Source organism: Camelina sativa, chromosome 5 (assembly GCF_030686135.1).
Source record: "Camelina sativa cultivar CO46 ecotype springtype chromosome 5, ASM3068613v1".
NCBI lineage: Eukaryota > Viridiplantae > Streptophyta > Magnoliopsida > Brassicales > Brassicaceae > Camelina > Camelina sativa.
In genome coordinates this window covers 25,211,874-25,238,677 of record NC_141884.1, presented here as the reverse complement: position 1 = coordinate 25,238,677, position 26,804 = coordinate 25,211,874, and the positions used below count along the sequence as shown (strand labels likewise).

Sequence of the window (26,804 nt, the reverse complement as noted above, 5' to 3'; positions counted from 1 at the left end):
CCTATGTACTAAGAGCATTGATAAAGTATATCTACGTGAGAATAAGATAGCAACAAAAAACTAGGAATCAAGTAGAATATTCGTACATGATGTCAATGGGATTAAAAGATAGCAACACAAAACTTTTTGGTTAATCCGTTCAGTTTTGGATTTTTTTGGATTTTGGAATATAATTGTATTTTGGTTTGGTTCCCAATTTGTTTTCTTTGTTGGTATTTTTAGGTTCTACAAAATATACCCCATACGGTATCAAATTATATCATGGTTTGGTTTAACTTTGTTTTTGACTGATAAATTATAAAATAAAAAATGATTAACTGATATTAACCAAAATAGCATACTTTTAATATATATTTTAATATACATTTTAAGTTAAACATATTTTTTTGGGGGAAAACAGCCTATTCCCCAACGAACTTAGTTACTTTATCGTATTCATACCCAAAACTTTGAGTCGTGCCTATAACAACATAAACTTAACTAACGTTTGAATTTCCTACATAAACTATCCAAATTCGGTCATAACCAACAAATCGACAAACGGTGTTATTATTCCGTTAACATATGCTGACTAGGATGTCGTATATGATGCCACATAATACCATGAAACGATGTCGTTTTAGCTATTTAAAAATAAAAGGCAAATCTGAGACAAAACACACCATAGCTGGACTCGAACCCACAATCCCATCGTCACTTAACTAATAACAGAACCAACTGAGCCAAGGAAACTTTTGTTATTAGTGAGTTACGAGATGATATATATATATACAAAGATTAAAAAAACACATTTTTCTCTCTCTTTTCTCTTCTCCGATCTCTCTGCAATTTTCTTTGTACTTAGATTGCTCTCATTATGAATCTCTATCGTCTTTAAAAATTTTCCCCTTTTACGATTTGATCTGATTCAATAACTTCTCTTTGGATCGATTTCGTAGGCTTCACAGGCAGATTTATAGTCTTGAAGAAGCTGGGCTATGGAGGAAAAAAAGATTTTGCAACTAACAGATTTATATGATTTCGACCTAATTTTTGGGTATTACAAATTTACAGTTGATGGTGGCTCGTCGTATAGAAGGGAGAAGAGAAAGAAAGGAGAATTTTTTTTTTAGGTTTTGTTACTTTTCATCGATTACAAGGAAGATATAAATAGCTATTTCTGAATTTAATTGTAACAAAGGTACATTGCCTCGGTTGGCTCAGTGATGATTTTATAGACTAGAGGTTGGGCGTTCGAATCATGAACCTTATATTTTTTTAGTTAGTTGAAACGACGCGTTTCATAATGTTACGTGGCTACTTAAACTGCAAATACGGCATCCTAGTCAGCATATTTTAACGGAACAGTAACACCGTTTGTCGATTTGTTGGTTTTGACCGGATTTAGATAGTTTGTGTAGGAAATTCAAATTTAAATTAAGTTTATGTGGGTATAAGCACAACTCAAAGTTCTGTGTATGAATACGATAAAGTAACTAAGTTCGTGGGGGAATAGGCCGTTTTCCCATTTTTTTGGTTAGTTTAAGTTCGGTTTTCCACAGTTCTTCGACCTTGGTTCCGGTTCAATAAAATACTTTTTTTTCGGGTTATTCTATGATTCGGTTTTAAATTCGGGTTCCGAAAGATCGGTTCAAGAACTTTTACCCAGCCGTAAGTCTAATTCTAAACATTGACTACCAAAACCTTAGTACTAAAAACAACATGGCTAAATCATTAACTACTAAACCATAAGGCTTAATGACTTCAAAATAAACACAAAGTAAACAATATTGTAGTTGTAGATCACCATCATCAACAGATGTTCATACGCCATACGTGGTTTCTCAAACACACTTTAACTAGCTTACAAGAGTGAACATCTTTTTATTTCATAAGACACAATACATAGTAAACAAGATAACATATGTTTGCCAAAAAAAAAAAAAAAAAAACAAGATAACATATTGGATTATATGCTACAGACGATAGAACTTCTCAACTTATTTCTTCTTCCTCTTATCTTACTTTTTCAATGGCTTAATAAACTTTAGAAAACACAGTTCTACGCAATGTATTAAGTAGCATCTTCTTCTGGTTTATTACTTAAAACATACACAATACATAGATATAGATAACATAGCTGCATCTTGCTCTTCTCCGTCCTCTTCTTCTCATCACATCCACTGTTTTTTTCTCGAAACCTACACACAGTTGAATCAAGATTCCAATGAAAATGTGTTTTGAGGGTTCTGTTAACACAACACAGAGGCTCATATATATATGTACCAGATTCTCTGAAGTCTGATTCTGCAGAATTAGTTCCTCTGCGTTCTCTCAATCTTTGTATTTGCTTTTTGATCAGACCTCATCGAAAATGGCTGATGACAAGAGCCTCTGAACAAACTCTGACTTATGCCTCCTCTCTTCTCGGTCTTTTGATGAGACGGGTGAGATGCACACTTGTCTCTTGCTGAACAAGCCCAAATGCTAATCAAAGACTAAACCTTCTGAAAACACTAAAAAAAAACTAATAAAGAAGCTGATGTAGAAACTATACCGCTCGATATGTTTCTCCTCGGATACTTTTTTGGTTTGGCGTGTCACAGGAGAACTCTGCGATCGTGTAGGTGATATAAATGACGACACTAGAGGATCAGGAGTTCCACTTGGTGGAGGAACAGAACCATTACGAGAAGTAAATCCTAACAACCTCTGTAGATCTCCTTCTCTTAGCTCTTTCCGAAGAAATGAAAGTGTTGAATTGGTACCGCTTTTTCGTGACTTCCTCTTGCGCTGCAAGTAAAACTCTCATTAAGGAATTCAACAGAGCAATGTGGTAAGAACTAAGAGAATCTGTTTAAGTTATATGTGTATAAATTGAATAAAAAGGATATCTTAAATAAACTTCCATGGTGAAGTGTTATGTGTGCTACGATATCAACTCCCACTTTTAGAGAGCAAACAGGACATACCTGCAAAATAACGGATTTGATTGTTTAAAACATTATGGATGTAAAAGAATTGCATGAAAGAATAATACATCGAGAGAGAGAGCAATACCGCGTTCTTTGACTCTAAAGTATGTTCATCATCTATGTGACAACACAAACCAATGATATCAAACGATTCTGCACAGAACGGGCAAGCAAACTCCTCCTGGAAATCATCATCTCCATCTATTTCTTCAAAGCCCATTAACATTTCTGCATTTTTTAAAATACAAAAAGATCATATAAAATTACGAGAATGATCTTGCCAAAGCATTAAATAATTCACCTAGACAAGAAACAAAACAATATGAACGAAAAAACCAAAACTAGACTGCAAGTGCAAGAGACAACAACCTTCTGAATCATGGTTACCCTTTCTAATCAAAACTCTAAAACCAAATTATAGACTTATTAATGTAGAAAAGAAATCAAAGACACAACTTAATAATACACAAAATTCCAATACAGAACAAGCTTAAAGGTAACAAACATTCCTCTAGATCCAGAGAGAAAGATGTTTTTTTTTTTAGGTTATTTTCCTGCATTTTCTCAGCAACAAAGCAACCTTAAACATCAAATGAAACAACTTAAAACCAAATACCAATACCTGAAGATCTATGAATAAGAGAGGACTAAAAAAAATTGAACCTACCCTTCTTGTTGTTATAGATAGATAGGAACATCAAATTTCACAGTCTTATTTACAAGCAAAAAAACATCTCTTCCAGTTCCAGCTCCACAAACACAACAAGTTCAAGAGCTTCTCTTACATAAGTTATGTAACATAACTCAAACTAGAGCAAGAAATAAGCTAGGAAAAAAAGGCAGAAACTTTAACACAGTTATCAAAAACATTTTCTTGAGCCAAAATCAAGAAACCATGATATATTATATGCATCAGACTGATAAAAAAAGTTTGTATTTTTAATTGAAATTTCATTTCTTGATGGCTACAAACTCTAAATCAAAGTTAAGATAGGGCTATACTGTAATTCTCACCGGATCGGGATCGAAGCGTAGCTAGAAATCTCTTGGAATCAGCGTCCATCTCTCTCTCTCTCTCTGCCCACAAAATTAAGAATCTTGGAACAAATTGAAGGACGGTTTAGCAACGAATCTCAAGCAGGATCGATCCTGATAGATATGGAAGATGAAGACGATGATAGATTTTTTATTTTCTTGGTAGGAGGAGGAGAGAGGAAGAAACAAGTGCCTTGTGATGAAACAAGGACTATTATCGGATTCTCAGAAAATGATGGACCGGTTTCTCGAAATTCCAATTTCTGGTTTATTGTTTTCGCCCGGTTTATAATCACGGTTCGGTGTTTGGTATTACACTATTAATCAGTCCAGAGTTTTAGACAGCTAACGTTAACTCTGGACTCAGTCCGATGTTCAGCTTATGTCTAAACTCTTCTCTTTTGTCATAATATCAGAAAGATGGGAGACTAATCTCCTATTTTATTTATTGCTCATTGGAAGATGGAATCGATTAAATCGTTATCTTGCGGGTACCAATATCTTATTCGAACCCTGGTGAGACTCAATAATAATCATGTTGAGCCACCTGCCACCTACCAACTTATCTCGGTGAGAATTGGTGATATTATCTCAACTAGGATAGTATCCGCGCTACGCCACGGGTTGTTTTCTGTATTTTTTTTAATTATTTTTAAAATAATTTTTATATGATGTTCTATTGGTAATATTTTATTTTTAGGTTTTTGTTATTATTTGTTTCTCGTTATTTTTTATTTTATTATTGTAATGAAATTATAGACTAAAATTAATTTTGTTTTTTCTTGTATTATGATGCATTAAAGCACCATTATTAGTGTTAGCTTTCTCATCATAGCTCATAAAACCTATAAATTATTATAACTAATCCTAAATTTCTAAATATAGCGACATGTATAGGAAGAAATTTAAACAGTCATTCCTTATATAGATAATGAACACAAATCACTGTTAAAAAGTAACCATTCTTGGAATATACTCTATATACAACTGCAACAAAAATAAACAAACAACTTGATTGATATCCGCGCTACGCAGCGGAATTGTTTTTTATTTATTTATTTTTGAATATTTTTATTTTTTATGTTTTTGAAAAAAAAAATTTATATGTTGTTTGTAATAAAAAATTGTGAGTAAACATAGTTTTTGATGGTGTTTATTGATAATGTTTTAGTTCTTAATGTCTAGCCAATGAAATAATGAAGAGAGGTTAGAATTTGTGTAGTTTGGATTCACTCAGATCCTACGGTTTGAAAATACGCCATGTCAGCTATCTGAATGATCTCTTCCCATTGGCTCTCGTTTTATGTATATTTTTATTCCATTTAAATCTCTTTTTCTTAATTTAAAATATTTTAAAATACTATTATCAAATGGAAATGTGTTATAATAATAAGAATATGATCATAATTTTTTTTTAACAAAGATTTCAATTTATAAGTATTTTTTACAAATAAAACCATAAAACACAATGTAAACTATTAATGAAAGAAGGCTTACAACTAAACAATTTTTATAATTAATTTGTATATTTGTAATATTATAATTATTCCTATTGTATGTTATTATAATTACAAAATAATTTTTAGTTTCATTTTATTTTGTTAATTTATAAATAATAAAATACGTCTTAATATTGAACTTTAAACCCTAAACCATGAAATCTTGAAACACATTTCACTATTTTCAAATAACAAAGTAATATACAAAAAAAAAACATTTAAAACTTTATACTTAAATTTTATTTACGAATTATGAAGATATGAGGCATTAATATATATATATATATATATATATATTAATACATTAGTTTATTCCATTGTTACTTTATATATATATATATATATATATGTCAAAGCTACAGAACTATCTTGGTTTTTTTTTTTTAACAATAGAAAATTTAAACATTTCATCAATCAATAGGATTTTAAAAAATCCAAGTTATTCACTCCAAATTGACGAAGGAGAGAAAAATAGCCCATCAAATATGTAGTAAGGTATAGTGTATATTATACGATTAGTAAACTTCAAAGACTTGTTAATTTTAATGATTTTTTGGTTAAAGGCTAATTACGAATATGTAGTATTTTTCACAAGTGCCAATCATTCTTTTTACATAAATATTGATAAATTTTTATTTACAAAATAAATATACCGAAAAAAATAACGACATTTTGAAAATATATACAAGAAAAAAAAATATTTATAGAATTATATAGTCAACGACATCTTGAGAATTTGGATTTTTTCCCTTCACTATGGCTGATCCAAAACTGCGGAAGTTCATCTGCAATATCTTCTTCCAAACCGTGCAACTTGGCAAAAGATATGCATTAGCTTACATTTCAATTCGTTAAGTAACCTCAGGAAATAAATAACATAAATTATTAATTTCACTTGTACATAAAACTGAAAATATGACTACACCTGCAAGTGTATAAAAAGAAAAATGTGTTAAGTTTGAATCTCAATAGCAAGTAGTAATGTAAAACTTTTTGTCAAACTTTTGTCAAAAAGAAATAGAAGTCTTACCATTTTGTCAAAAAGAAACAGAAGTCTTACCATTCACATATATCAACAGCAAAACTCGATCATCTAAACACTGAAATGGAACAAAATTGCTAAATCTAATCGAAACGAGGAATAAAGTAACCAAAACCAAAAATCAAATTAGTCCAAGCTGTTGTCAATGAAGTAGAGCTGCAAAAATTTCACATTACAAAAAGGGAAGACAAATAACTATAAAGAATTGGGAAATTACGCTGGCTTTGGCTTCAATAATCACCACTCTGAAGGAGTAATTTTGCAGCTTCATTGCAACCGGCCAACCGTCCTCGGCTGCCATGTGCAATGGAGTCTCACCATACTGAAGACAAATTATAGAACAGCAAAATAAGTGACAAAATCTAAAGCTCAAGAAAAGAAGAGTCAGGGGAGAACTTAAATCTAAAACAAACACCAGACTCACAGTATCCACTGCTTTCAACTTAAATTTATCATATACATGTTAGTTCTTCTAATAGGTGCAAAATTCAACTGCAAGAACAGTCAAAGACATATCAATTAGAAATCGGTTACACTGAATAAATCGACTCTTCACCAAAACCAAAATGTGATACCTGGTCACGTCTTTCTCTACCGACCAAACGATCCCGTTTTCCCTAGGCTCGGGTTCGTCGGCGGTATGCAGTTTATCAGAAATACACAATTATCATCAGAAAAATCAACTCAAAAAAGCATCAATCCAAAACCCAAATTGAAAGTAGAACTACTGAAACTGAAATCTTCCTGCAATAGAGCGAAACAACTAAACGGATCAAACCCAACATGATTTAAACACTAAATCACTGCAAATAACGAACACCCAAAATTATATTTTACCCTTCTGTGTCAATTTTGAGCTCACCAATTCGATTTGGATTGATGCATGTTACTCCTCACTATGAGAGGGTGTTGTAGATCGTCGATGAATCTGACTCAGAGGGATAATGACTGAGAGGGATCGAAAATGAATGATAAGACAAACAAATTTGGGATCGAGTTTGAGGGGTTTCCAATCGAGTTTCAGAGAGATCGACGAGAAGAGATTAGCCAAAAAAAAGGTTTAGATCTTTAGTTTAAAATCGTCACGAGTTACTAAGTAAAAGACAATTATATGACTTGGCAAAGAAGAAGCTGATCTGTATTATTTGTTATAATTTTATTGGCTAATAATTTTAACTGATGTGTCAATACCAGGTTAAAAGTTAAGGCTGAGGTGTCAAACCATGGAGATAAACGCATTCTGTTTTTATAGTATTGATTCGTTCAATACTTAAACACGGTTAAGACAATTTCCGGTTTAATAATAACAAATGTTCACGAACCATACATAGTTAACATAATAATAATAAGTATTAGTTTTTTTCATTTATTTCGTCATATTATTTATTATTATTTTTATTTCTGCTGGAGCCCTAAAATCTAAATCATCGAACAGAGCACATCGTTTCCTTGTTCCGATCAGAGACCCTCCATCGCCGGCGTAGCTGTCTTCTTCTTCTTTTTTTTTCCCGGTAATTTTCCTTAATTAGTTCTCCGTTCTTCATTAACAAAGATAAAGGAGACCCCTTTGGCTGGCTAAGATTGCTCTCTGTCTTATTTTCTAGTTTCTTCAGTTCTCTAATTTGGGTGCGTTTCGATTGAAGTTGGTTTATGGGTGTTGCTTAAGATCTCTCATTCAGTAGCGTTTAGAGTCTAAATGATCAAAATTGGTTTATTACCATCTAGCTAGTGAACCTCTACAAGGTTTAGCGCAATTCCTGTAATCATATCAAATCTCATAATCGTAAATATCGAAACTTTAGAGTTGTTGTTTGAAGAGTATATAAAACTAGCTTTGGCTTAGAGGATTATAGAATATAGGTTTTTTTGTTAATAACATGATCTAATGTTTTGTTTGTTATGTTTCCTTACCTTTGTGCAGGTTTGAAGTTTTGGTTCGCTCTGCCTTTGAAGTCTGTTGATTATTCTTTAACAGGAAGAAGTCACTGAGATCGTCGACGCATATTGTTTAACATGTTTTCTGGAATAAAGATCATACCTCGTGATGAAGTAAAGTTACTAGTTTCACTTTTTCCTGAACTTTTTAATTCTTGTTGTGTGTTACGACTGGCTTGAGTTTGATGTATTGTTATTTGGTTATTAGGTGTATGATGATAGTTCGGAAGGAGAAAAAGAGAAATCTAGAGGTGGGAAAGATAGACGAAGAAGGAACAAGGATGATGATAGAAAGGAGCGTAAGGGAGAAGGTAGTAAGAGAGATGGGAAGAAGATTGTTAAGGATGGAGATGGCGACACTGTTGACAACGACTCCCTCCAAGGAGATATTGTAAGAAAGAAAATGGGTCTTGACTGGATGCTGCCGCCAACCCGAAAGGCTGATGATCCAAACCCTACTCCAGATGTAGAGGATAAATTCGAGGAAAGTGCACCTGAGGTGAGGGAATTTTAATTTGGAGTATCTTTCTAACAGGTCTATAATAGATAGTTAAGTTAATGCTTTTTTTTTTTGTTCCTTGACCAGGTAACTAAAGTAAACCCAAGGGAGCTAAATCCTTATTTGAAAGACAATGGAACCGGTTATCCAGAGGAAGAATCTGAGAAAAAACATGGTAAAGACCAGCTTTTACCATCTTCGGTTGTTGGAGATGGTGGTGCGAGTTGGAGAATAAAAGCACTCAAGCGTGCAAAAGAACAGGCGGCGAGAGAAGGGCAAAGACTTGAGGAGGTAAGTTTTGTATATATTTACGACTTTAATATAGTCTCTTTTTGGCCTTTGAGTAACTTCCCTATCATTTGATGGTTATGCAGGTTGCTGGAGAACGATGGGGTTCTCTTGGTAACCTTGTTGAGTCTGTGGCATCTGAAAGAGCAGCTCCATCTCGTGCCCATCTGAATGCAATAAATAATAGAAGAAGAGGGGAAGATGAAAAGAAAGATCCAGAAAGAATTTCTGAGAAGGTACTGTTTATGTTAGGTTTGGTGTTCTTTAAGGTTAGTGCTGTTTCAGACTGGGACGTATGGCAGCTAATATTCTGACTTCCTGACTTTTTTTTATTTAAAGGGTAATGATCGGGAGTATTTAAAAGGTGACTCGGTGCGCCATCGTGTATTGAGAGCCCCCAAAACTGATCCTTCATTATCCTGGGGAAAGAGAAAGGGTAGAAACGAAGACTCAAGGCTAATATCTGAAGCTGCAGCTCACTTGAATAAGTTTTCCAATGACGGAAATTTCATGAAGGAAATGCTTTCTAAGCAGAAGAATGTATCAGTGTCTCCCGTAGAGACTCGTGGAGATCACAGAAGTGATGTGGAGCAGAAAGCATTACCATTAGAGACCAACAAGGATAGCGAAGGGACTCTTCCCAGTATGGAAACTTTAAGTGTGAATCAACTTGCTGCTAAAGCCATTCAGCTCCGTATGAAAGGGAAACCTGAAGAAGCCAAGAAACTTATGGTGAGATAATGACTCTTTTTTTTTCCACATCGTTCACTTGCCTTTTGCCCGAGTCCTTTTTCAAACTCATTGCCAAAGTATGACTAGTTTAGCTGTTTCACAGGATGAAGCAGAGAGGCTAAAAGCAAAACAAGCTGCTGGAGACGATTCATCCAACCACCACTCCATGAGAACCGTAGTGAGGTAAGTTTACAGTTGTTGCTGAGATGTTTGGCTTATTTTTTTGTTTGTTTTTGTTAAATCATGCTGATATTAAATTGCCTCTTTTTCTTACTCATTAGATATCCTGTCAACGATATGTCGGGTAGAAGGAAGAATGAAGATGATAATACGGATATGCATCTAGCCAAGAGCATAATGCAGAACAAACAGTACAAAACATCTAATCAAGCTGCTGATGATGAGTATGACTATGGAGACGCTCCAAGCAAAAAGTCCCGGAAGCGGGAATCGTCCAGTAACATTCCTGAAAAGGACAACCGTGTGAAACGTATTATGACTCAGCAAGAACGATGTCTCTTCTGTTTTGAGAACCCAAAGCGACCGAAACACTTAGTTGTGTCCATTGCAAACTTCACCTATCTGATGCTACCACAACAGCAGCCCCTTGTCCCAGGCCATTGCTGTATCCTGCCAATGCAGCACGAGGCAGCCAGCAGAAGTGTTGACGACAATGTTTGGGATGAGATTCGTAATTTCAAGAAGTGTCTTATAATGATGTATGCGAAAGAAGGAAAAGACGCAGTGTTTCTGGAGACTGTGATTGGTTTGTCTCAGCAACGTCGCCACTGTTTGATCGAGTGTATCCCAATTCCTCAAGAAATAGCAAAAGAAGGTCCTCTTTACTTCAAGAAGGCGATCGATGAAGCGGAGAGCGAGTGGAGTCAGCACAATTCAAAGAAACTCATAGACACTAGCGTGAAGGGTCTGAGGAACTCTATACCCAAGAATTTCCCTTACTTCCACGTAGAGTTTGGTCTAGACAAAGGGTTTGTTCACGTGATTGATGATGAGCAACAGTTCAATAGCAATCTTGGACTGAATGTAATCAGAGGAATGCTCGAGTTACCGGAAGAAGACATGTACAGACGAAGAAGGCATGAGTCAGTGGAGAGCCAGAAGAAGGCGGTTGTGAGCTTTGCACGCGAATGGGAACACTTTGACTGGACGAAACAACTTGATTAAAAACATCTATGGCTTGATCAGCGTCGGTTCTTTTCAACAGGAGAATTTCTTGAATGACATTGCTTTAAATCTCCCCAACTCCTATGCACACATACCAAAGGTTAGGAAAGATTGTTTAAACATTGTTTGTTGTCTTTAACTGTGTACTATGTGTTGAGATCAGGATGATATCTATAGTGTCAAAAGCATCAAGAGTTGAACATAGAGGTTTCAATTTAGTAGATAAACTCTGCATTTTATTGTCCCTTTATTCTTTGGCTTTTGTTTTCTTTTACAGAAAAAAGATACAAGAAGTTGGAAAGACAAAGATCATTCTCCATTAGTAGGTTGTGTCTGGACGTTCCCAAGTTAGCATGTCATATCCCAAGTCCAAAAACCCCACATGAACAAAACTTGATTTGCAACATGTATGAACAATTTTAGAATTTTTAATGACATCATAATAATTCATAAACCAAATCATGGGAGAAACATTTGTGATTGTTACAGTCAAAGCTCACGCCATCTCCTCCAACCACATTCAGTGCAAGTCCTCTAAGCTGTCGTTTTAGTAAATATAACAATATACACCCATTTGGGTCACCAGAACCGAACCAGATAAAGTAATCAATAATCTAATTGTAAGTTAACAACACCATGTTTTGGATCAGAGAATTCAGACAAGTCCTTGTTCTCACACTTAATTAAGATCCAAATCTGACTTCCAGCAACGAACAACTTAGAGAAACCAATCAAGTCAGCTTTCCTTTAGAGTTTTGGTCCCTGAACTTGGAGATCTCGCCGCGGATCATACAAGTACTGTCCAGTTCATAAAATTGTGAATTTCAGTGAAGAATGCAACAAATTGCTCATAAGTAGTTATGTACAACGGTTTGCGCCATGGGAACATCACTGCAAGAAAAACAACAAACTAGAGATTTGTCAACAAACGAAGTCAAAATATGCGATTCAATAGAAGGAAGGAGAAAAGTGTGTGATCAAGCTCAGAAATGGTTGGCTCATCAGCGGAAGTCTATGAGTCGCAAGATTCCACAAATTAAATACAGTTTTTTCAAACTAAAGATGACCCACAATGAGAAAAGGGGAGACGACAAATTAGAGAAACTTAAACTAAAACATTCTCTGCATCTAATTATTTCAATAACCCACTGGTTCACTCTGTGTTCTCTGGTACTGTTTGGTTTTATAATCAAGTGTCACTAATCCGTATAAGAAGAACAAATTAGTATAATTCAAAAGGGTCGTGTTAACAAATATGAAAATGTTTACTAGAGGTTTTATGGATATTGAGTCTCAAAAGAGTGAGTCTAAGAATAGAAATAATCATAGGAAAACACAATATGAAGCAATTAGATCAGTCTGAACCGAACGGGATCAAGAACCAATACCAAAAAGAACTCATTTCATCTCATCCTGCACACTAATCTAAGTATCTAACACACACCATGTTTTCATCAGAGCTTTCATAAGATCCTCAAAAACATCTTTCTTCGCATCATCTCAGCAAAGGACGTCTTTGAATTGTCAACAGAAAAATCCATTGTTTCAATAAAGAAAACAGCAAAAGTCTGAATCAAAGAACCAAGGATCCTTCCACGAATCCACAGATTCTTTCATGTTAGCTATCTACCTAACTGACTAAGCTAAAGTTGCAAATGTAAAGGTTGCCACATTTATCACTAAGAATCCCAAAAACAACAACTTGAATGATGCACTCTAATTGTTTGAACTTTGTTGAGCATTTGTTTGAGCCTTCCACTTTTTCTTTAGGAGAAAGGTAGATCTTTACAATCCAGTTTCATGAAGTCAACCTCATGAGCTCGACCCTGCAACGTCATGAAGATTCTAAGAAACTTCGGTCTAGTTATATAATCATCAGTGTAAACATATCAACTATATATAAATAACAAAGTTAAACAAAATGTTACCATCATTTGAATTTCCTATGAACTAAAAAACATATTCATGAACATGTAAGGACTGCACTGCAAAGTAATCACTAGTAAAGCAACATAAAAGGGTTATTCACCTCAAGGATGGTTTAAGAAAGCATGTCTAGAAAGCTTTTGTCCAATCTCCCATCATACAACATATTAGTGATCAAACTAAATGTTGAAGCATCCCCAGCAAATCTGCAACTCCTCATTTCTTTGATGAGTTCTGCTGATGTAGCTTTGTCACCATCTTTAAGTTGTGCCCTGATCAGCGTATTATAGGTACAATCATCTGGGAGAATCCCGTCTTCTTTCATTTTTCTGAACAAGGCATTTGCTTCTTGCAATAAGCCTTTTTCACAAAATCCTGAGATCATAATATTGTAGGTTATATAACATGAGGCTTCCCTCCTTTAAGGCTGAGGCTACAAAACAAAGTCCACCCATCTTCCACCTTCCCAGCTTTGTGATAAATGTCCCACATCGGTGGGATAGGAAATAACACAATACCATATAAAGCACCACTGGTCCCCCCACTCATAAGCTAGCTTTTGTGGTGGGTTCTACCTTTGGGGTTTTATTGGCTTTGTTAAGGCCCAATATGATACCAAAGTGTATCAAATGGTATCAGAGCATTCTGATCCTTGGACATGCGACGTCCGGCTGGAGAGGAGAGAAACGGGAGAGGAAGCGACGTGGATGTCGCTTGTTTAAACGGGGCGGTATTGATAAATGTCCCACATCGGTGGGATAGGAAATAACACAATACCATATAAAGCACCACTGGTCCCCCCACTCATAAGCTAGCTTTTGTGGTGGATTCTACCTTTGGGGTTTTATTGGCTTTGTTAAGGCCCAATATGATACCAAAGTGTATCACTTTGCACATCCCTTCAATCATAATATTATATCTGATAATATCAAGTTCCATTTCACTCTTTTGCAGATCCTGGAATAGCACCATTGCTTTCTCTAGCTTCCCGTTGTTACAAAGTCCATCTAACAAAATGTTGTATGTCACAGTATTGGGAGGCACGCCATCAGTAACCATCTGTTCGTATACTTTTTGGGCATTATCACAATCTCTAGCTTGAAAAAACCCTTGGATAAGAGTGTTGTAAGTGACAACGTTGCCATCCCAACCCTCTTTGAGACATCTCACGGAAGAGTGCCATACCGTCCTCTACCCTATTACACTTGCAAAAACCCTTTATAAGCGTAGTATAAGTCACTACATCTGCGAGACAGTCCTTGCTAACAATGAACTCAAACATTTTCTTGGCATCATCTAGACGATCGTGCATACAAAACCCATTGATCAATGAATTGTACGTGACATTATCAGGATCTATTGACCTTTGAATCATCTCCTCGTACAATTTTTCAGCCTCTAAAAGCTTCCCCTCTTTCGCATATGCATTGAACGTGACTACATCGGGGTTAATTTTCTTCTGGATCATATCACTTAGTAGTCGAGAGGCATAACTCCATCTTCCGTAATTACAAAGGCAACTTATGAGTGAGTTATAAGTGAAAACATCTGGTTTGATTCCTTTGTTCTCCATTTCATTGAATAGGTCAACAGCATCATCAACTTCTCTGTATTTGCAAAGACCATCAATGACTGTGTTGTAGATAACAACATTCGCATCTATTTTCGCAGCTTCCATCTTCTTGAGAATACTTAAAGCCAAATCAATGTCACCTCTCTTACATACTCCATTCACAACCGCACCATAAGTAACTAGATTCGGTTGACAGCCATTTGCAACCATTCTATCAACTAAAGCCAGTGCTTCCGATACTTTGTTGTCGCGAAAAAGCCCATGAATTAGAGGGTTATATATATATATATATATATCCATGTATCAAGTTTATATCCCATTTCAACCATCTGATTGACCAAAGCTACAGCCTCTGAAATCTTTTTACCGTGACAGAACCCATTGAGGATTGAAGTAAGCGTGACGATATGGGGCTCATAGCCTAGTTTCATCATCTTGCCAACAACAGCTAAAGCAGGAGAGATTTGAGAGCATCGGCAAAAACAGTTAATCAGAATACTGTAAGTATAGTGATTATGTGAAACTCCCAGTTTTTGCATTTGCTCACCTAGAGAGATGACAACATCATACTTCTTCATCTTAGCGATAGCACTCAACAATCTACTGAAATCAAATATGGAAGGGCGTGGACGAGACTGTACCATCTCACTGAACAAACCAATTGCTTCATCTAACTTCATATCACTCACCCCATTCCTCAATTTATCTCTGTAACCATTACTGACGCTAGAAAAAGCTCGTACTACCCCGTAACAACAACCGAAACTGCAATGGCTAAACGAAGGAGGAGCATTTCCAGTTTTACCTTTCTCAGGAAGACTCCGGTGACCAAATCTTTTCGCCGCCGACGCAATCGCAAACGATCTCATCATCTTCGGCTGAACTAGGTTTCTTCTCGATTTCTGACTCCGACAATCTTACTGCTCGAGACTCGAGAGAGAAAGAATTCGTACCGGGAATTAATGTTGGTTTAACCCGGTTTAAGTGAATTTTGGTTCAACCAGGTTTAGTCTGAAAAAATGGATTTCATTTCAGTACCGGTGGATTATATTTTTGTAATCGACAATCTCGTGTTCGTTTGTCCGGTCCAATCTTCCGACATGAACTAAACATGGAATCATGATTCCTAACATTCAATTAATAAACAATTTTTGGAATCTTTAGTAAGAAGATGATAACCAAATAAATCAACAACCTTTTTTTTATATCTATATTAGTATTTTTGCAGCAGTTTTTTCTCAAAAATATTTTTTTAGAAAGTTTTTACATTTAACTACATTTAATGCATTGATTTTAATATTATTTACCAAAACTTCAAAATTAATTATAGGTAAGATTTAAAAAAATAAGGAAATCTTTCTACCTCATTCAAACATAAATATATGATTCTCTTTTATTTTTTATTTGAATTTATATTTAAATTATCTTGAATTATTATATAATACATTTAGTTAATAAAAATTGTGATTTTTTTCTGCATATGATGTAATACAAAATTTTAAAAACGGACATATGTTACTCAATAGATGAATAAAAAATACGTGTACAATATCCCACATCGTCTATACAAATTGGGCAATAGTTCAGAGTCATACTATAAAAGAGAGCAAAATGATTTCAAATACAAATGAGTAAAAAGCTTGATTTATCAGACATTCAAACTTTAAAATATTTTATTTGGTTTATTTTGGTTCTTTGTTTTAAAGATTTTTAAAAGATTAAATATGAAAAATATTTAAAACTTTTAAAAAGTTAAATATGATAAATATTTAAAACTTTTAAAAATTTAAATATGATAAATATTATACCGTAGATACACAATAAATATTAAAAATTAAAATGATATAGTGTGAGTTAAAATATCTCGGGACGGGGTTATATAGCAGGACGGAGTTTAACGATATTTATATAAATTAAAAAGATATCATTAATTCAGTGTTACAGGGATAAAACATCATATCATTATTTTGTTAACACTGTTGGTATCAGAGAATAGACATATATAATTAAATTAATATAAATATTATTTAAAAAATAAATTATATTGCAGCATTATATGTTTTATTTAACAATTATTATATAATTATAACATATTTAACCAATAAATACAATTTATAATTTAAATATTTTATTTATAAATAATTTTGACCAGCGGTAATCTAGTATTTAATGTGATCCTAACCAAATCAAGAGAGATACATTTGTGTGTGATTGGGATCATGTTGGGAAGCAAAAGCAACTTAACCAACACGCGTCATAAAAGAACTTCAAAAGATTCTAACTAGTTCTTAGAGATATTTTATTATATATGGGCATTGGGGTCTTAGACGATTGAAAATGGAATTGAAATTTTGATACAACACGATACACACAACACACAGAAGAAGTAGTAAGCGTTAACGCATCGCAGCACTACTCCTCGATATATTGACACGTTGTCTTTTGCTACCCTTTGGATTGTTGTTACAGTCAAAGCTCACGCCATCTCCACCAACCATATCCGTGAACATCCGTTGCAAGTCCTCTAAACTCTCTCCCTACTCATCATATAAAACCCGCTCGTTCTCGTTAAAAACTAATTTCTCAGTTAAATCTACACAACCAGAAGTTTATTTCCTCGTTTAACTTAATTTTCTGGTTTTACTTGATTTACTTTTGCCAATCAACTCTCTAATGCGACTCTTTAAATCTTCAAAACCAGCGTACCATTGGTTATTGTTGAGCAAAACATTCTTCAACTAATCGAGAAGGCCAAAATTGAATTTACCAAATAATTTAACCGGTCTAGGAAATCTAACCAAGCCCAAATCATACATTTTATGTCTAAACCAATAATCAGAGCTGTTAAACTGGGAGGTAATACACTAATGATCAACGAAAGTATCCTGAACCGAGTGGTCATACACTAAATGATCTACGGAAGTATACTGAACCGGGAATTCAAATTGGAAAAGAACTGGGGCATACCTCGTCTTTTTTGACATTGTTCATCATTGAGATCATCTCTTGCAAAAAATCACAGAAGTCCTGAATCATTTGGGTAAAACATTAGAAAAAAAAAAACAAAAAAACAAAACGACATCTTTTTTTCTAAAGCAAAATCATAGAATGGAATTAAAGAAGTGTGTACGAACATCGTCATCATCTTCATGAGGATCGAATAAGCCAGCATCGTACATTGACCTCTTATTCTCATCATTCAGAACTAATTCACCCAAGAAAAACAAAAATTGTGCTGTTACTTGAGACGGACGTTAACAAGCGTCGTATATAAAGATAACGACAAGAATTAACGGACGTTAAGAAGATATTTTTCGAACGAAAAGGTGAAATTACCAGAATAGGCTTCCTGTATTTGTTGAAACCGACGTTTAGCTTCTCCGACGAGTCCAGGATTCCGAACGTATCTATCCGGATGCCATTTCTTCATAACCGAAACAAATATATCAACGAAATGCAAAAATTCACAGATTCAAAATCAAAATCAGGTTCATATACAGCTACTACCATGGCTAGCTTACGGTAAGCAGTGCGGATATCGGAAACGGAAGCGTCTTTACGGATCCCGAGAACGTTGTAGTAACTAGATCTGATGTTTGATCCTCCTCCACCTTCACACGCCATTTTTTTAAAACCGCTAGCTCCTCCGTCTCCGTCTCCGCCGCCCGCTGCTACGTTTTCAAAGGTTGTTCTGTTATGTATCTCTCTTTAGTTAAGTCAATTTCACTGTCGAAGCATCGGAAAAATCTGCGAGTTGAAGAAGCAATAGCCTTTATTTTTTGTGGATGGAGAAGAGAAGAGAAATGAAACAACAAACACCCAAAAAAAAATATCTTCGTAGGAGAGAGATGGAAGTTAGAGAAGGAAACTTCGAGAGAGGGTTTTGATATTTTTTCTAATTTTTTAATATTTTTAAATCTTTACGATATTTTGTTATATTATATGTCACGTGTTCGTTAGATTATTGTTAATGTGTGGAAGCCATTTTAAATTAAGGCCCATGGAAAACCCAATAAGAGTAACAACTTCTGGTTCCTTTAGAAAGTTAGCCAAAAAAAATTGTAGGATAACTTAAATTAGTTGCACTTCCTACTCCAGGGGTATATTTGGATAAAAATTTTGGATCTATATTTTGGTTTTGAGAGCCAAATAAATCTTAAGTTATTAAGAACAGATTACATGAACAACAAAACTATCAATAGGGTTGTCTGAATCCTCCGTACGAATTCTAAAGGTTAGAGAGATCCATTGAATTATTTAATTTTGTATGGAGAGGTAGTCTCACTAGGCGTGTATTTTGTATAAAAAAGAAAATCATAGTTATTTACTTATTTATGTAACTTGTTGAAATTTATTTACAAATTCCGCCAAAAAACATGATTATGTATTTACTTCACCAAAATTCCGGTTTCACAATTTTGGCGCGAAAAAATTTAGGTTAAGGGAGATTGATGTGAGAGACCTAATAAAATTAGGTTTGTTTTGGTTTATAAAATTGGTGTAGACATTTGATTCGGCTATATGTGGCGTATACATTTGATTTATATTGTTTAATTCTATTGGTTTGGTTATTTAATAACCCACTAAACCATTTTCACCAAAACCATTTTAACCTAACTTATTAAACTCATTAACACATTTAACCCATTAATCCATTAGTGCCCAAATTTCTAACTCATTTGGTCCAAGAGTTGGATTGGTTTGGATTAACCCATTAACTTTAACCTATTTTGACATCCTATATGTGAGTGAAATGATTTTGCAAGTGCCAACATTGTAAATTAATAATGTACATAACATCTTAACCAAATAACATATATATCTCATTATCTTATTTAATGAACCATTTCTTATATTTTTATACTTTTTTTTGGATAATGTCATCATTCGTGAATCGCATTACTATTCATAAGTTTTACATTGTTATCACAATCGATATGCAATCAAATAATCAACAATGACACTCACATTCAGTCCTTAGCTTTTTACTAAAGGTCTGAAGACAATCAGTAACTTTAATCTCGTTCGATTGGTTTGAAAATTTAAAAGTTCGATTGACGAAAAGAAAATTAACCAAATTCAAACATTGGTTCGGAAGAGATAAACATGCGTTCAGTTCATGTAAAATTATGGGTTCCAAAGAAAAACTAAAACAATATTTAGTTCGATTTAGATTCCAAATTTATGAGTAACTTTGGTATTTTTTCTTTATTGAGTACATGCATTTTAAACGATTTTGGTACATTCAGTTTCGATTTAGGCCAAAAACTTTCTTTAAAAAAATTGATAAACGAATCAATTCTCATTACCGAACTTATCACCGGATTAAAATAAAACAGTCTAATCATTTTATGCTGAAATCGAAATAAACCCGGACAAAATTAACGAAATTTCAGTTATGTTTACACGGATACACTTTTAGGTAGCTCTAAGACGAATCCGGATATCCGGTATTTTTGGAAGATAATAGGTTTCAAGTCTACTTTTAGCCGTATTCTCGGCAAGGCATATTAAATAAATACAATGAAAGAACAAAAAAACCGGACCGAATTAACGAAATTGCGGTTCGGTCCACACCCTTAGTTGTGGGCTTGTGGCCTTGTGGGCAGTAAATACATCCAAAGACAAAAAGACCCTCAGAGATTAGATCAATTTACATTTGAAACCTAGATAAACGGAGTCAACGGACGGATATTTTGCCGTTAGAGGAAAGATACTGTCCTCTTTTAACAACTCTTCAACTTCTGTCTTTCTCTCTCTTTCCTCGTTCCTCCGGCCATCCTCGCCGGTAAGTCAAATCTCCGGTGAGAAACATTTTATACAATAAAATCTTCTTTGTCCATATAATTATGAGTGTTTTTAGTTACCGCTTTATAACAACAAACAACTCTACAAAAATTGGATTTTCATAATAACCCCTTCACTTTTTCTTAAAAAAAATCTGAAATTTGATTTCAAAGTTTCGTTTTTTCTTTGCATAAATCATCTCTAACTGCTTGATTTGGTCAAAGATAGTAACTTTTTGGCTTTGACATCAGATTTTTCTGACTAGGAGAGGTTTCAAAATGGGTTTGGATCCAGAACAAGCTGATTTGGAGGTACGAGATGAAGACGCTAAAGCACGAACAGTGTGTTTACATGCTTATTCAGATTTAACTTATGTGTCTCCACTTGTGTTCTTATATCTTCTCAAAGAATGTTATAAATATGGTAAGTCCTTAGCTAGACTTTTTATAAGTCCCCAATTGTGTGCGGTTTAAGCAGATTAATGGGTGTGTGTTTACAGGAAGTTTGAAGGCAACTAAGAAGTTCCAAGCTTTGCAGTATCGAGTTCATCAAGTTCTTGCTAATAAACCTAAACCAGGACCTGCTACTTTCATTGTCAAGTGTCTCATTGTGCTTCCTATGTTTGGTGTATATGGTGAAGGCTTTAGTCACTTGGTTATATCAGCTCTTCGCCGTTTCTTTAAAGCAGTACCTGAACCAACAAGTGAAGATGATATGTGTTCCGCGAGAAAACTAGCTGCTCAGTTCTTCCTTGCTACTGTTGGAGGTTCTGTAGCTTATGATGAGAAGGTGATGTTGCATACTCTTAAAGTGTTTGATGTGGGGTTAACCAGCATTGATGAAGCCTTGTCTGTCTCGGATGTTTGGGATGGACATGGGTTTGCTTGTGGAAGTGCGTTTCTGGAACAATACATTTCTGACTTGATCAAGTTGAAATCTTTCATGACGGCTGTGTCTTTGTTAGAGCATTTCTCTTTCCGTTTCCCCGGAGAAACCTTTCTTCAACAAATGGTTGAGGAGAAAGACTTTCAAGCTGCAGAGAAATGGGCTACGTTCATGGGAAGGCCCAGTTTATGCGTTCTTGTCCAAGAATATGGTTCAAGGAATATGTTAAAGCAAGCTTACAATGTTATAAAGAAGAACTATCTCCAGCAGGAATTTCCGGAATTGTGTTACAAGTGTAAAGAAAGGTTGTTGCAGTCGCTTTTGCTTCTGATTGTAATCATTAGACAGCTTTTATCTTTTACCTGTATTGGATCTTGTCTATCTAGAATCAGCAAGTCAGCAGATACATATGAAGAATTAACACTAAAAGATTATATTTTTCTGATTAACTGGCAGTGCACTGAAGGATCTGGCAGAAAAAGCATGCTGGGATGTTGCTGAAAATATGGCAAAAGGTGAAAGACAGCTTCTTGAGTATCTGGTAAGCACTTGTTATACGTGAAATTAATGTGTAAAGACATTTTTTTTTTCATTTCGTAGGGAGATTTGTAACATGAAGCGGTCATCTGTTTTACTGAAGTGTTGGTGGCTTTTTGAGTTTATAGGTCTATTTGGCAATGGAAGCTGGGTACTTGGAGAAGGTTGATGAACTGTGTGATCGATATTCACTTGAAGGTCTGCCAAAAGCACAAGGTATATATTGCTGCACGGAACCTCGCCTAGTGTTTTCAAAAACTATAAGAAGCTTACAATGGTATTCTTTATGTTGTTCAGAGGCTGAGGTTTGTTTTCTTGAAAAAAGCTTTCTGCGTCTCAACGATCTAGCTGTGGAAGATGTAGTCTGGGTTGATGAAGTTAATGAGTTGAGAAAAGCAACTTCTTTTCTTCAAGGATGTAGAGTTGTGGGTATTGACTGTGAATGGAAACCCATTTATATCAAAGGCAGTAAACCGAGCAAGGTAAATTACTTGTACAGTCTCTTCCCTTTCCTAACATGCTGTAACATTCTTATCGTTGTTGTTCTTGTTTACAGGTTTCAATTATGCAAATTGGCACTGATACCAAAATTTTCATATTGGACTTGATAAAGCTTTACGATGATGCCTCTGAAATTCTGGATAACTGCCTTGGCCAAATTTTGCAATCGTATAGTATATTAAAGCTCGGTACATGTGAAATCTATCTTCTTCTCTTTTTGTCTACTTTATAAAGATAAGCTCTTTTACTGAGTAACACCATGATCATGAATTATCTTTAGGTTACAGTTTTCAATGTGACATCAAGCAGTTGGCCCTTTCATATGGAGATCTGGACTGTTTCAAGCGCTATGACATGTTGTTAGACATTCAAAATCTTTTCAAAGAGACATGTGGTGGTTTAGCAGGACTAACGAAGGTGAGCTTTTGTCTTTTTGTTATCTAGCTCCTAGTTCACAAAATCCTTTGATATTACATTCTTGTCGTTGGTGTTCTTTGTTCGGTATCAGAAAATATTGGGAGTGTCTTTGAACAAAACAAGACGCAATAGCGACTGGGAACAAAGGCCTTTGACCCAGAATCAGGTGTATACTCTTCTCCATATATGTGTTGTCATGATTATGAGGGACCACAATTGTTATATACAAGTTAGAGTCTGCCGAAAATTTGACCGAGTTATGAGTGAGAGGGTGGAAGCATATTTGTCGAATCTGATATTAAGTGTATTGTGCAGCTAGAGTATGCTGCTCTTGATGCTGCAGTGCTGATTCACATATTTCGCCATGTTCGCGATCAACCTCCACATGACAGTAGTTTGGAAACAGTCCAGTGGAAATCTCAAATTGTAAGTAGCTCTCATATAAATTCCCTTATCATTTAACTGATAGTTTAAGCCGATTTTCGTAGTCAAAAACTCAAAATCATCAGGTTTCAAGCCTTACTTACAAAATATGAGTTTGATGATATCTTAAAGAGTTAGTTTTGTGGGGATGATATGCGATTAAAATGGCATTTTGGTGTGTAAAGCTTGAAATATGGAATCTAACATGAACCTAAATTTTGTGCAGGTTTCCCACATGGATAACCCGAAATGGAAGAAGAAGAAGCCTAAGTGCCATTCCATGCAAACATCAGCTTCAGTCATTTAACAAGCCATTGAAAAGAAAGGAGCAAGTGTGTAAAATATCCGTTCAAACTCTAAAATGAAAAGATACATTTAACCGTAGCTTCTCTATGTAGGATTGATTTGCTTTAATTAAAAAAAAAAAAAACAAAACAAAAGAAATCTTGTTTCAGAGTAACAAAAGAAAAAGAGATCTTAACAGGGAGAATATCATTTACATACATACTCTTCACAGGATCAACGGTACAAACCCGAGAACTAGTCCAATGAACAATCCAGGCAGCTTTTTACCGGCCTTGCCAAAATAGAGTCCCTGAGCATAATCTCCCACATTGAAGTTTCCTATATATCCAGACTCAAGTCAAGTTCATGTTTCATAGTTATGTGTAGGATGTTAAGTTAGGGGTATTTTATGGTTAAAAACCTCGTGTGGAAGATGAGCTGCAGCCACCACGGAGGGTGTTCCTGATATCTCTCGGGGTAGCCCGATTGTAAAACACGAAATCAGACATGACGCTATTGATGCATGTAAGCACAAGTTCTGTTTCCGCGGAACAAGGACCGTTGCAGAACCTGTCTGTTTCCTCTGGTGGAACCTTGAATTCACCTCCTGCGTTTAGTCTGAACGCCTCATTGCACCCTCTGTAGAGCTGTAAAAAAATGGAGAAAAAGCTATTGTCAAACAGTGATTTCTTTTTACGAGGTTTTGTCATTGATCATACTACCACTTACCAGGTTATTGTTAAAACAGAACGCGGCTCTCTGAACCAAAATCCCTGCGCCTCCGATTACACCACCACCCTGCGCATTGACTGCATCAACAATCTCAAGAGAATGAAAACCAAATTAACTTAATGAGTGTCTTAACAAAGAGAATCTGAGACTTGAAAGACTAAACTGCACCTGAATATCTTTGACTATTAAAAAGCAACACTGCATAGAGTAGCCATAGTCTTAACACCGTCCGAACATTCATGGCAAACAAAGAGAGAACGAGAGACAGAGATTGATTGCTGAATTGATTTTATATAGGGTGGCGAGGTAGGACACACGTTAATATAAAGTGAAAGTGTATGTTCAAAAAAGTTGGTGATCTAACTTGGAATAGTGTTCAATGAAACATAAGCAGTTGACAAAAATGTGGACCAGAGAGACATGAAATAAGTTTGGAAATGCAAGCCACCAAACTTATGTTTAACACAGAAAACAACAAAAAAAAAAAACAAAAAAACAAAAAAACAAAAGAGTGTTCAAGACTTCTAGGAGAAGGATGTGATATCATCATCAATCACAAATCTTTTAGCTTGAAGAAATAGACAAATTGTACGGAAAATCTTCTCGGGTTTGGATTGAAATATGAAAGAAAAAAAAGACTTGATGATGTTCTGTCCTTAGTTGATGTACTGAGAGAGCCATTTGAATCCCTCGCCATAACCCATTTTCCGGACAATGCTGCACATGAAGACCTCGAGTGGACGAACACCAGAGTCTCCGAGTGTAACTTTTCCCTTGCCGGTGGTGAAGTTAGTGAGACCCAAGTGATACCTCAATTCATCTTCAGAAGCTGCATAAGGGATATCAATCTTGTTTCCAAGAATCAGAAAGGGAACGGTTGCAAGGGCTTCATCTGAGAGAAGAGCGTCAAGCTCTCTTTTAGACTCAGCAAATCTTTCTTTGTCATAAGCATCCACAAGGTAGACAACAGCATCAACCTTTATGCAACCATAAAAAAAAAAAAAAAAAAGAGTTTCTATCAGCACAGAGAACAAAACATACTTCGAGTTCGCTCTACAAAAACTCATCACCAAAAGGGATATCACTGATATGAGAATATCCCAGCTCTAGGTTCATCTTAAACAACTCTAGTCTGATGATATACATGGCAAAAGGTCTAAAAACCATAACATCACTTCTAACTGTGTAGAACTTAAGGAAAAGATCATTAATTTATACTCTCAGATCAAGACCATTAAAACCATCTTGAAGGCAAACACATGTGTAATTTGAATTGTGATGTAAGAAAGAAACTTCCATCTAAGCTTTTGAATTAGCATACCAGCAACAATCATCAGATAAAACATAGCTCTGTTCGATTTGAGAAAAGGTATTAGTAAAGAGAGAATATAGTAATGAACCTTGGCATAGTAATCTTTCCAAACCCTACGAGCAATCTGATGACCTCCCAAATCAAAAGCCTTGAACTTGATTTTGCCAATGCTAAGTTCTTCAGACGTTGGATGTTGCGTCGGCTGATGCTGAACTAATCTCTATATTACACCACCAAAAAAAAAGAAGAAGAAAGAGTCAGATCTTAAATTTGTGACACAAACTCACTCAACACGAAATCGAAAAGCCACTATGAATACCCTAAAATTCATGAAACGAAGACATGACTAAATAGATCTACCCAAAAAAAAATTGAAAATCGAGATCGAACAATTACAAAAATCAAACCTCGTCTTTGAGCATGTGAAGTAAAGTGGTTTTGCCAGCATTATCGAGCCCGAGAAACAAGATTTTGGCTTCTTTTTGCCATAACCCTAAAGAGGCTAGGATTCCATAGAACCAATCGAACAAGAACATGGTTTCGTGACTTGGTCTCTGATCTCTCGATCTTTCGCCAAAGAAAATATATAAAAAAATAAAAAAAGAGTTATAAGAAACAAAATATGGAAACAGACGTGGCCGATGATCGAGCTGGTGTAGTGACGTGGCGTGTTATGAGTGGAAGGTATCCTTATGGTTGATGTCATTGAAAAGCCAACCTGGACCATCAGATCTACTCATTTTCTAACTTAGCGGTAGCGGCTGTGTTTTTTTTTTTAATTGACATTTTTACTTCATTGACATTTTTTAAATAACCTAATAAGTAGTACTATTTTTGATTTATTTAAAACAAGACATGTTTTTTTTTTTAAGTTGGACGACAAATAAAATAAAAAAGAGTTTATTAGTTCAGTTTTTAGAACATTCATTAACTCTCGTTTACTGGTTAATGAGAGTAGTGCTAGCCTAATTGTGAGTCACTGAGTGCTACGTTATTTTAATATATCAAAACAGTCACATTTTACAACTAGGTCTTCTTCTAAGTTAATCTGCTACTAGAATACGTGCCAGACTCGGACCATGAACCACTACGAACGCATCAACTTCTCTTGTTGTTTGGGGAGAAAATTATCATTCATGAAGTTCTATTTTTGCAATAAAATGTTGGTTTGAAGCAGGATGAACTCTATATTGCTGTGAATATATGATGACATTGCTATGAGACAGTGGTGGTGTTCAAGTAAGTGAATGTTTTCCC

General features: G+C 35.1%; 8 protein-coding genes and 1 long non-coding RNA gene across 21 annotated transcripts; 2 read left to right on the top strand and 7 right to left on the bottom strand.

Annotated features, from left to right (window-relative positions):
- Positions 1-1,967: 1,967 nt before the first annotated feature.
- LOC104787382 (protein DEHYDRATION-INDUCED 19) lies at positions 1,968-4,403 on the bottom strand. Of its 4 annotated transcripts, none has more exons than XM_010512958.3 (6): positions 3,969-4,403; positions 3,040-3,182; positions 2,874-2,951; positions 2,537-2,778; positions 2,266-2,449; positions 1,968-2,180 (listed from the first exon to the last, which is right to left on the bottom strand). In XM_010512958.3, exons 1-5 carry the CDS (start codon positions 4,015-4,017, stop codon positions 2,338-2,340), a joined length of 624 nt encoding a protein of 207 aa, XP_010511260.1. In that variant the 5' UTR covers positions 4,018-4,403; the 3' UTR covers positions 1,968-2,180; positions 2,266-2,337. The 4 variants fall into 4 exon arrangements, with proteins under 4 accessions (XP_010511260.1, XP_010511258.1, XP_010511259.1 ...); XM_010512956.3 differs by having other exon boundaries at positions 2,266-2,466; positions 3,969-4,231; XM_010512957.3 differs by having other exon boundaries at positions 3,957-4,178.
- Positions 4,404-6,072: 1,669 nt separating this feature from the next.
- LOC104787383 (uncharacterized) lies at positions 6,073-7,614 on the bottom strand. Of its 4 annotated transcripts, none has more exons than XR_015557497.1 (6): positions 7,368-7,614; positions 7,106-7,274; positions 6,955-7,022; positions 6,748-6,852; positions 6,519-6,613; positions 6,073-6,413 (listed from the first exon to the last, which is right to left on the bottom strand). It is a non-coding gene; the product is annotated as an uncharacterized LOC104787383 (long non-coding RNA). The 4 variants fall into 4 exon arrangements; XR_015557498.1 differs by having other exon boundaries at positions 6,519-6,588; XR_015557499.1 differs by having other exon boundaries at positions 6,519-6,588; positions 7,393-7,605.
- A 192-nt stretch (positions 7,615-7,806) lies between these two features.
- LOC104787384 (uncharacterized) lies at positions 7,807-11,628 on the top strand. 3 transcript variants are annotated; one of them, XR_015557495.1, is made up of 9 exons: positions 7,807-8,041; positions 8,452-8,579; positions 8,674-8,964; positions 9,052-9,255; positions 9,339-9,488; positions 9,592-9,984; positions 10,088-10,167; positions 10,266-11,269; positions 11,447-11,628. XR_015557495.1 is itself a non-coding variant. In XM_087450737.1 (8 exons), the coding sequence occupies exons 2-8, from the start codon at positions 8,544-8,546 to the stop codon at positions 11,167-11,169; spliced, it is 2,058 nt and encodes a 685-aa protein (XP_087306863.1). In that variant the 5' UTR covers positions 7,833-8,041; positions 8,452-8,543; the 3' UTR covers positions 11,170-11,419. The 3 variants fall into 3 exon arrangements, 1 of the variants encoding a protein (XP_087306863.1); XR_015557496.1 differs by having other exon boundaries at positions 7,907-8,156; XM_087450737.1 differs by lacking the exon at positions 11,447-11,628 and having other exon boundaries at positions 7,833-8,041; positions 10,266-11,419.
- Positions 11,629-12,617: 989 nt separating this feature from the next.
- On the bottom strand, positions 12,618-15,540 carry LOC104787385 (pentatricopeptide repeat-containing protein At1g63130, mitochondrial-like). The gene is made up of 2 exons (XM_087450739.1): positions 13,199-15,540; positions 12,618-12,995 (listed from the first exon to the last, which is right to left on the bottom strand). Exon 1 carries the CDS (start codon positions 15,538-15,540, stop codon positions 14,935-14,937), a length of 606 nt encoding a protein of 201 aa, XP_087306865.1. The 3' UTR covers positions 12,618-12,995; positions 13,199-14,934.
- LOC147944328 (pentatricopeptide repeat-containing protein At2g17670-like) lies at positions 13,420-14,154 on the bottom strand. The gene has a single exon (XM_087450738.1). It carries the CDS (start codon positions 14,152-14,154, stop codon positions 13,900-13,902), a length of 255 nt encoding a protein of 84 aa, XP_087306864.1. The 3' UTR covers positions 13,420-13,899.
- A 1,401-nt stretch (positions 15,541-16,941) lies between the features above and the next one.
- On the bottom strand, positions 16,942-18,582 carry LOC104787387 (uncharacterized). 2 transcript variants are annotated; one of them, XM_010512960.3, is made up of 5 exons: positions 18,176-18,582; positions 18,005-18,092; positions 17,803-17,873; positions 17,636-17,695; positions 16,942-17,205 (listed from the first exon to the last, which is right to left on the bottom strand). In XM_010512960.3, the coding sequence occupies exons 1-5, from the start codon at positions 18,290-18,292 to the stop codon at positions 17,065-17,067; spliced, it is 477 nt and encodes a 158-aa protein (XP_010511262.1). In that variant the 5' UTR covers positions 18,293-18,582; the 3' UTR covers positions 16,942-17,064. The 2 variants fall into 2 exon arrangements, with proteins under 2 accessions (XP_010511262.1, XP_087306862.1); XM_087450736.1 differs by having other exon boundaries at positions 18,190-18,569.
- Positions 18,583-20,323: 1,741 nt separating this feature from the next.
- On the top strand, positions 20,324-23,662 carry LOC104787389 (uncharacterized). 4 transcript variants are annotated; one of them, XM_010512967.3, is made up of 11 exons: positions 20,324-20,456; positions 20,721-20,878; positions 20,955-21,645; positions 21,797-21,881; positions 22,006-22,093; positions 22,175-22,359; positions 22,434-22,566; positions 22,659-22,795; positions 22,887-22,961; positions 23,111-23,221; positions 23,445-23,662. In XM_010512967.3, exons 2-11 carry the CDS (start codon positions 20,734-20,736, stop codon positions 23,523-23,525), a joined length of 1,731 nt encoding a protein of 576 aa, XP_010511269.1. In that variant the 5' UTR covers positions 20,324-20,456; positions 20,721-20,733; the 3' UTR covers positions 23,526-23,662. The 4 variants fall into 4 exon arrangements, with proteins under 4 accessions (XP_010511269.1, XP_010511264.1, XP_010511268.1 ...); XM_010512962.2 differs by having other exon boundaries at positions 20,329-20,456; positions 20,707-20,878; XM_010512966.3 differs by having other exon boundaries at positions 20,367-20,472.
- On the bottom strand, positions 23,552-25,004 carry LOC104787388 (uncharacterized). Its single transcript, XM_010512961.2, has 4 exons — positions 24,404-25,004; positions 24,233-24,312; positions 23,925-24,150; positions 23,552-23,842 (listed from the first exon to the last, which is right to left on the bottom strand). Exons 1-4 carry the CDS (start codon positions 24,474-24,476, stop codon positions 23,730-23,732), a joined length of 492 nt encoding a protein of 163 aa, XP_010511263.1. The 5' UTR covers positions 24,477-25,004; the 3' UTR covers positions 23,552-23,729.
- LOC104787390 (small COPII coat GTPase SAR1B) lies at positions 24,575-26,342 on the bottom strand. The gene is made up of 3 exons (XM_010512968.3): positions 25,955-26,342; positions 25,636-25,767; positions 24,575-25,212 (listed from the first exon to the last, which is right to left on the bottom strand). The coding sequence occupies exons 1-3, from the start codon at positions 26,081-26,083 to the stop codon at positions 24,892-24,894; spliced, it is 582 nt and encodes a 193-aa protein (XP_010511270.1). The 5' UTR covers positions 26,084-26,342; the 3' UTR covers positions 24,575-24,891.
- Positions 26,343-26,804: the final 462 nt, after the last annotated feature.

Excerpts from the sequence above, each read along its gene's own strand:
- LOC104787382 (XM_010512955.3), bottom strand. The coding sequence starts at position 4,017 with ATGGACGCTGATTCCAAGAGATTTCTAGCTACGCTTCGATCCCGATCC. Across the intron at positions 2,952-3,039 it reads CTTTAGAGTCAAAGAACGCG|GTATGTCCTGTTTGCTCTCT; the intron begins GTATTGCTCTCT and ends GTTATTTTGCAG. Across the intron at positions 2,467-2,536 it reads GAGGAGAAACATATCGAGCG|CATTTGGGCTTGTTCAGCAA; the intron begins GTATAGTTTCTA and ends GTCTTTGATTAG.
- LOC104787384 (XM_087450737.1), top strand. The coding sequence starts at position 8,544 with ATGTTTTCTGGAATAAAGATCATACCTCGTGATGAA. Across the intron at positions 9,489-9,591 it reads CAGAAAGAATTTCTGAGAAG|GGTAATGATCGGGAGTATTT; the intron begins GTACTGTTTATG and ends TTTTATTTAAAG. Across the intron at positions 9,985-10,087 it reads AAGAAGCCAAGAAACTTATG|GATGAAGCAGAGAGGCTAAA; the intron begins GTGAGATAATGA and ends GCTGTTTCACAG.
- LOC147944328 (XM_087450738.1), bottom strand. The coding sequence starts at position 14,154 with ATGGTTACTGATGGCGTGCCTCCCAATACTGTGACATACAACATTTTG.
- LOC104787385 (XM_087450739.1), bottom strand. The coding sequence starts at position 15,540 with ATGATGAGATCGTTTGCGATTGCGTCGGCGGCGAAAAGATTTGGTCAC.
- LOC104787387 (XM_010512960.3), bottom strand. The coding sequence starts at position 18,292 with ATGGCGTGTGAAGGTGGAGGAGGATCAAACATCAGATCTAGTTACTAC. Across the intron at positions 18,093-18,175 it reads CTTACCGTAAGCTAGCCATG|AAATGGCATCCGGATAGATA; the intron begins GTAGTAGCTGTA and ends TCGGTTATGAAG. Across the intron at positions 17,206-17,635 it reads ACAATGTCAAAAAAGACGAG|GGAGAGAGTTTAGAGGACTT; the intron begins GTATGCCCCAGT and ends TATGATGAGTAG.
- LOC104787389 (XM_010512967.3), top strand. The coding sequence starts at position 20,734 with ATGGGTTTGGATCCAGAACAAGCTGATTTGGAGGTACGAGATGAAGAC. Across the intron at positions 20,879-20,954 it reads CAAAGAATGTTATAAATATG|GAAGTTTGAAGGCAACTAAG; the intron begins GTAAGTCCTTAG and ends GTGTGTTTACAG. Across the intron at positions 22,567-22,658 it reads GTATAGTATATTAAAGCTCG|GTTACAGTTTTCAATGTGAC; the intron begins GTACATGTGAAA and ends AATTATCTTTAG.
- LOC104787388 (XM_010512961.2), bottom strand. The coding sequence starts at position 24,476 with ATGAATGTTCGGACGGTGTTAAGACTATGGCTACTCTATGCAGTGTTG. Across the intron at positions 24,151-24,232 it reads TCTGTTTTAACAATAACCTG|CTCTACAGAGGGTGCAATGA; the intron begins GTAAGTGGTAGT and ends ATTTTTTTACAG. Across the intron at positions 23,843-23,924 it reads CAGCTCATCTTCCACACGAG|GAAACTTCAATGTGGGAGAT; the intron begins GTTTTTAACCAT and ends CTGGATATATAG.
- LOC104787390 (XM_010512968.3), bottom strand. The coding sequence starts at position 26,083 with ATGTTCTTGTTCGATTGGTTCTATGGAATCCTAGCCTCTTTAGGGTTA. Across the intron at positions 25,768-25,954 it reads TTCACATGCTCAAAGACGAG|AGATTAGTTCAGCATCAGCC; the intron begins GTTTGATTTTTG and ends GGTGTAATATAG. Across the intron at positions 25,213-25,635 it reads GGAAAGATTACTATGCCAAG|GTTGATGCTGTTGTCTACCT; the intron begins GTTCATTACTAT and ends GGTTGCATAAAG.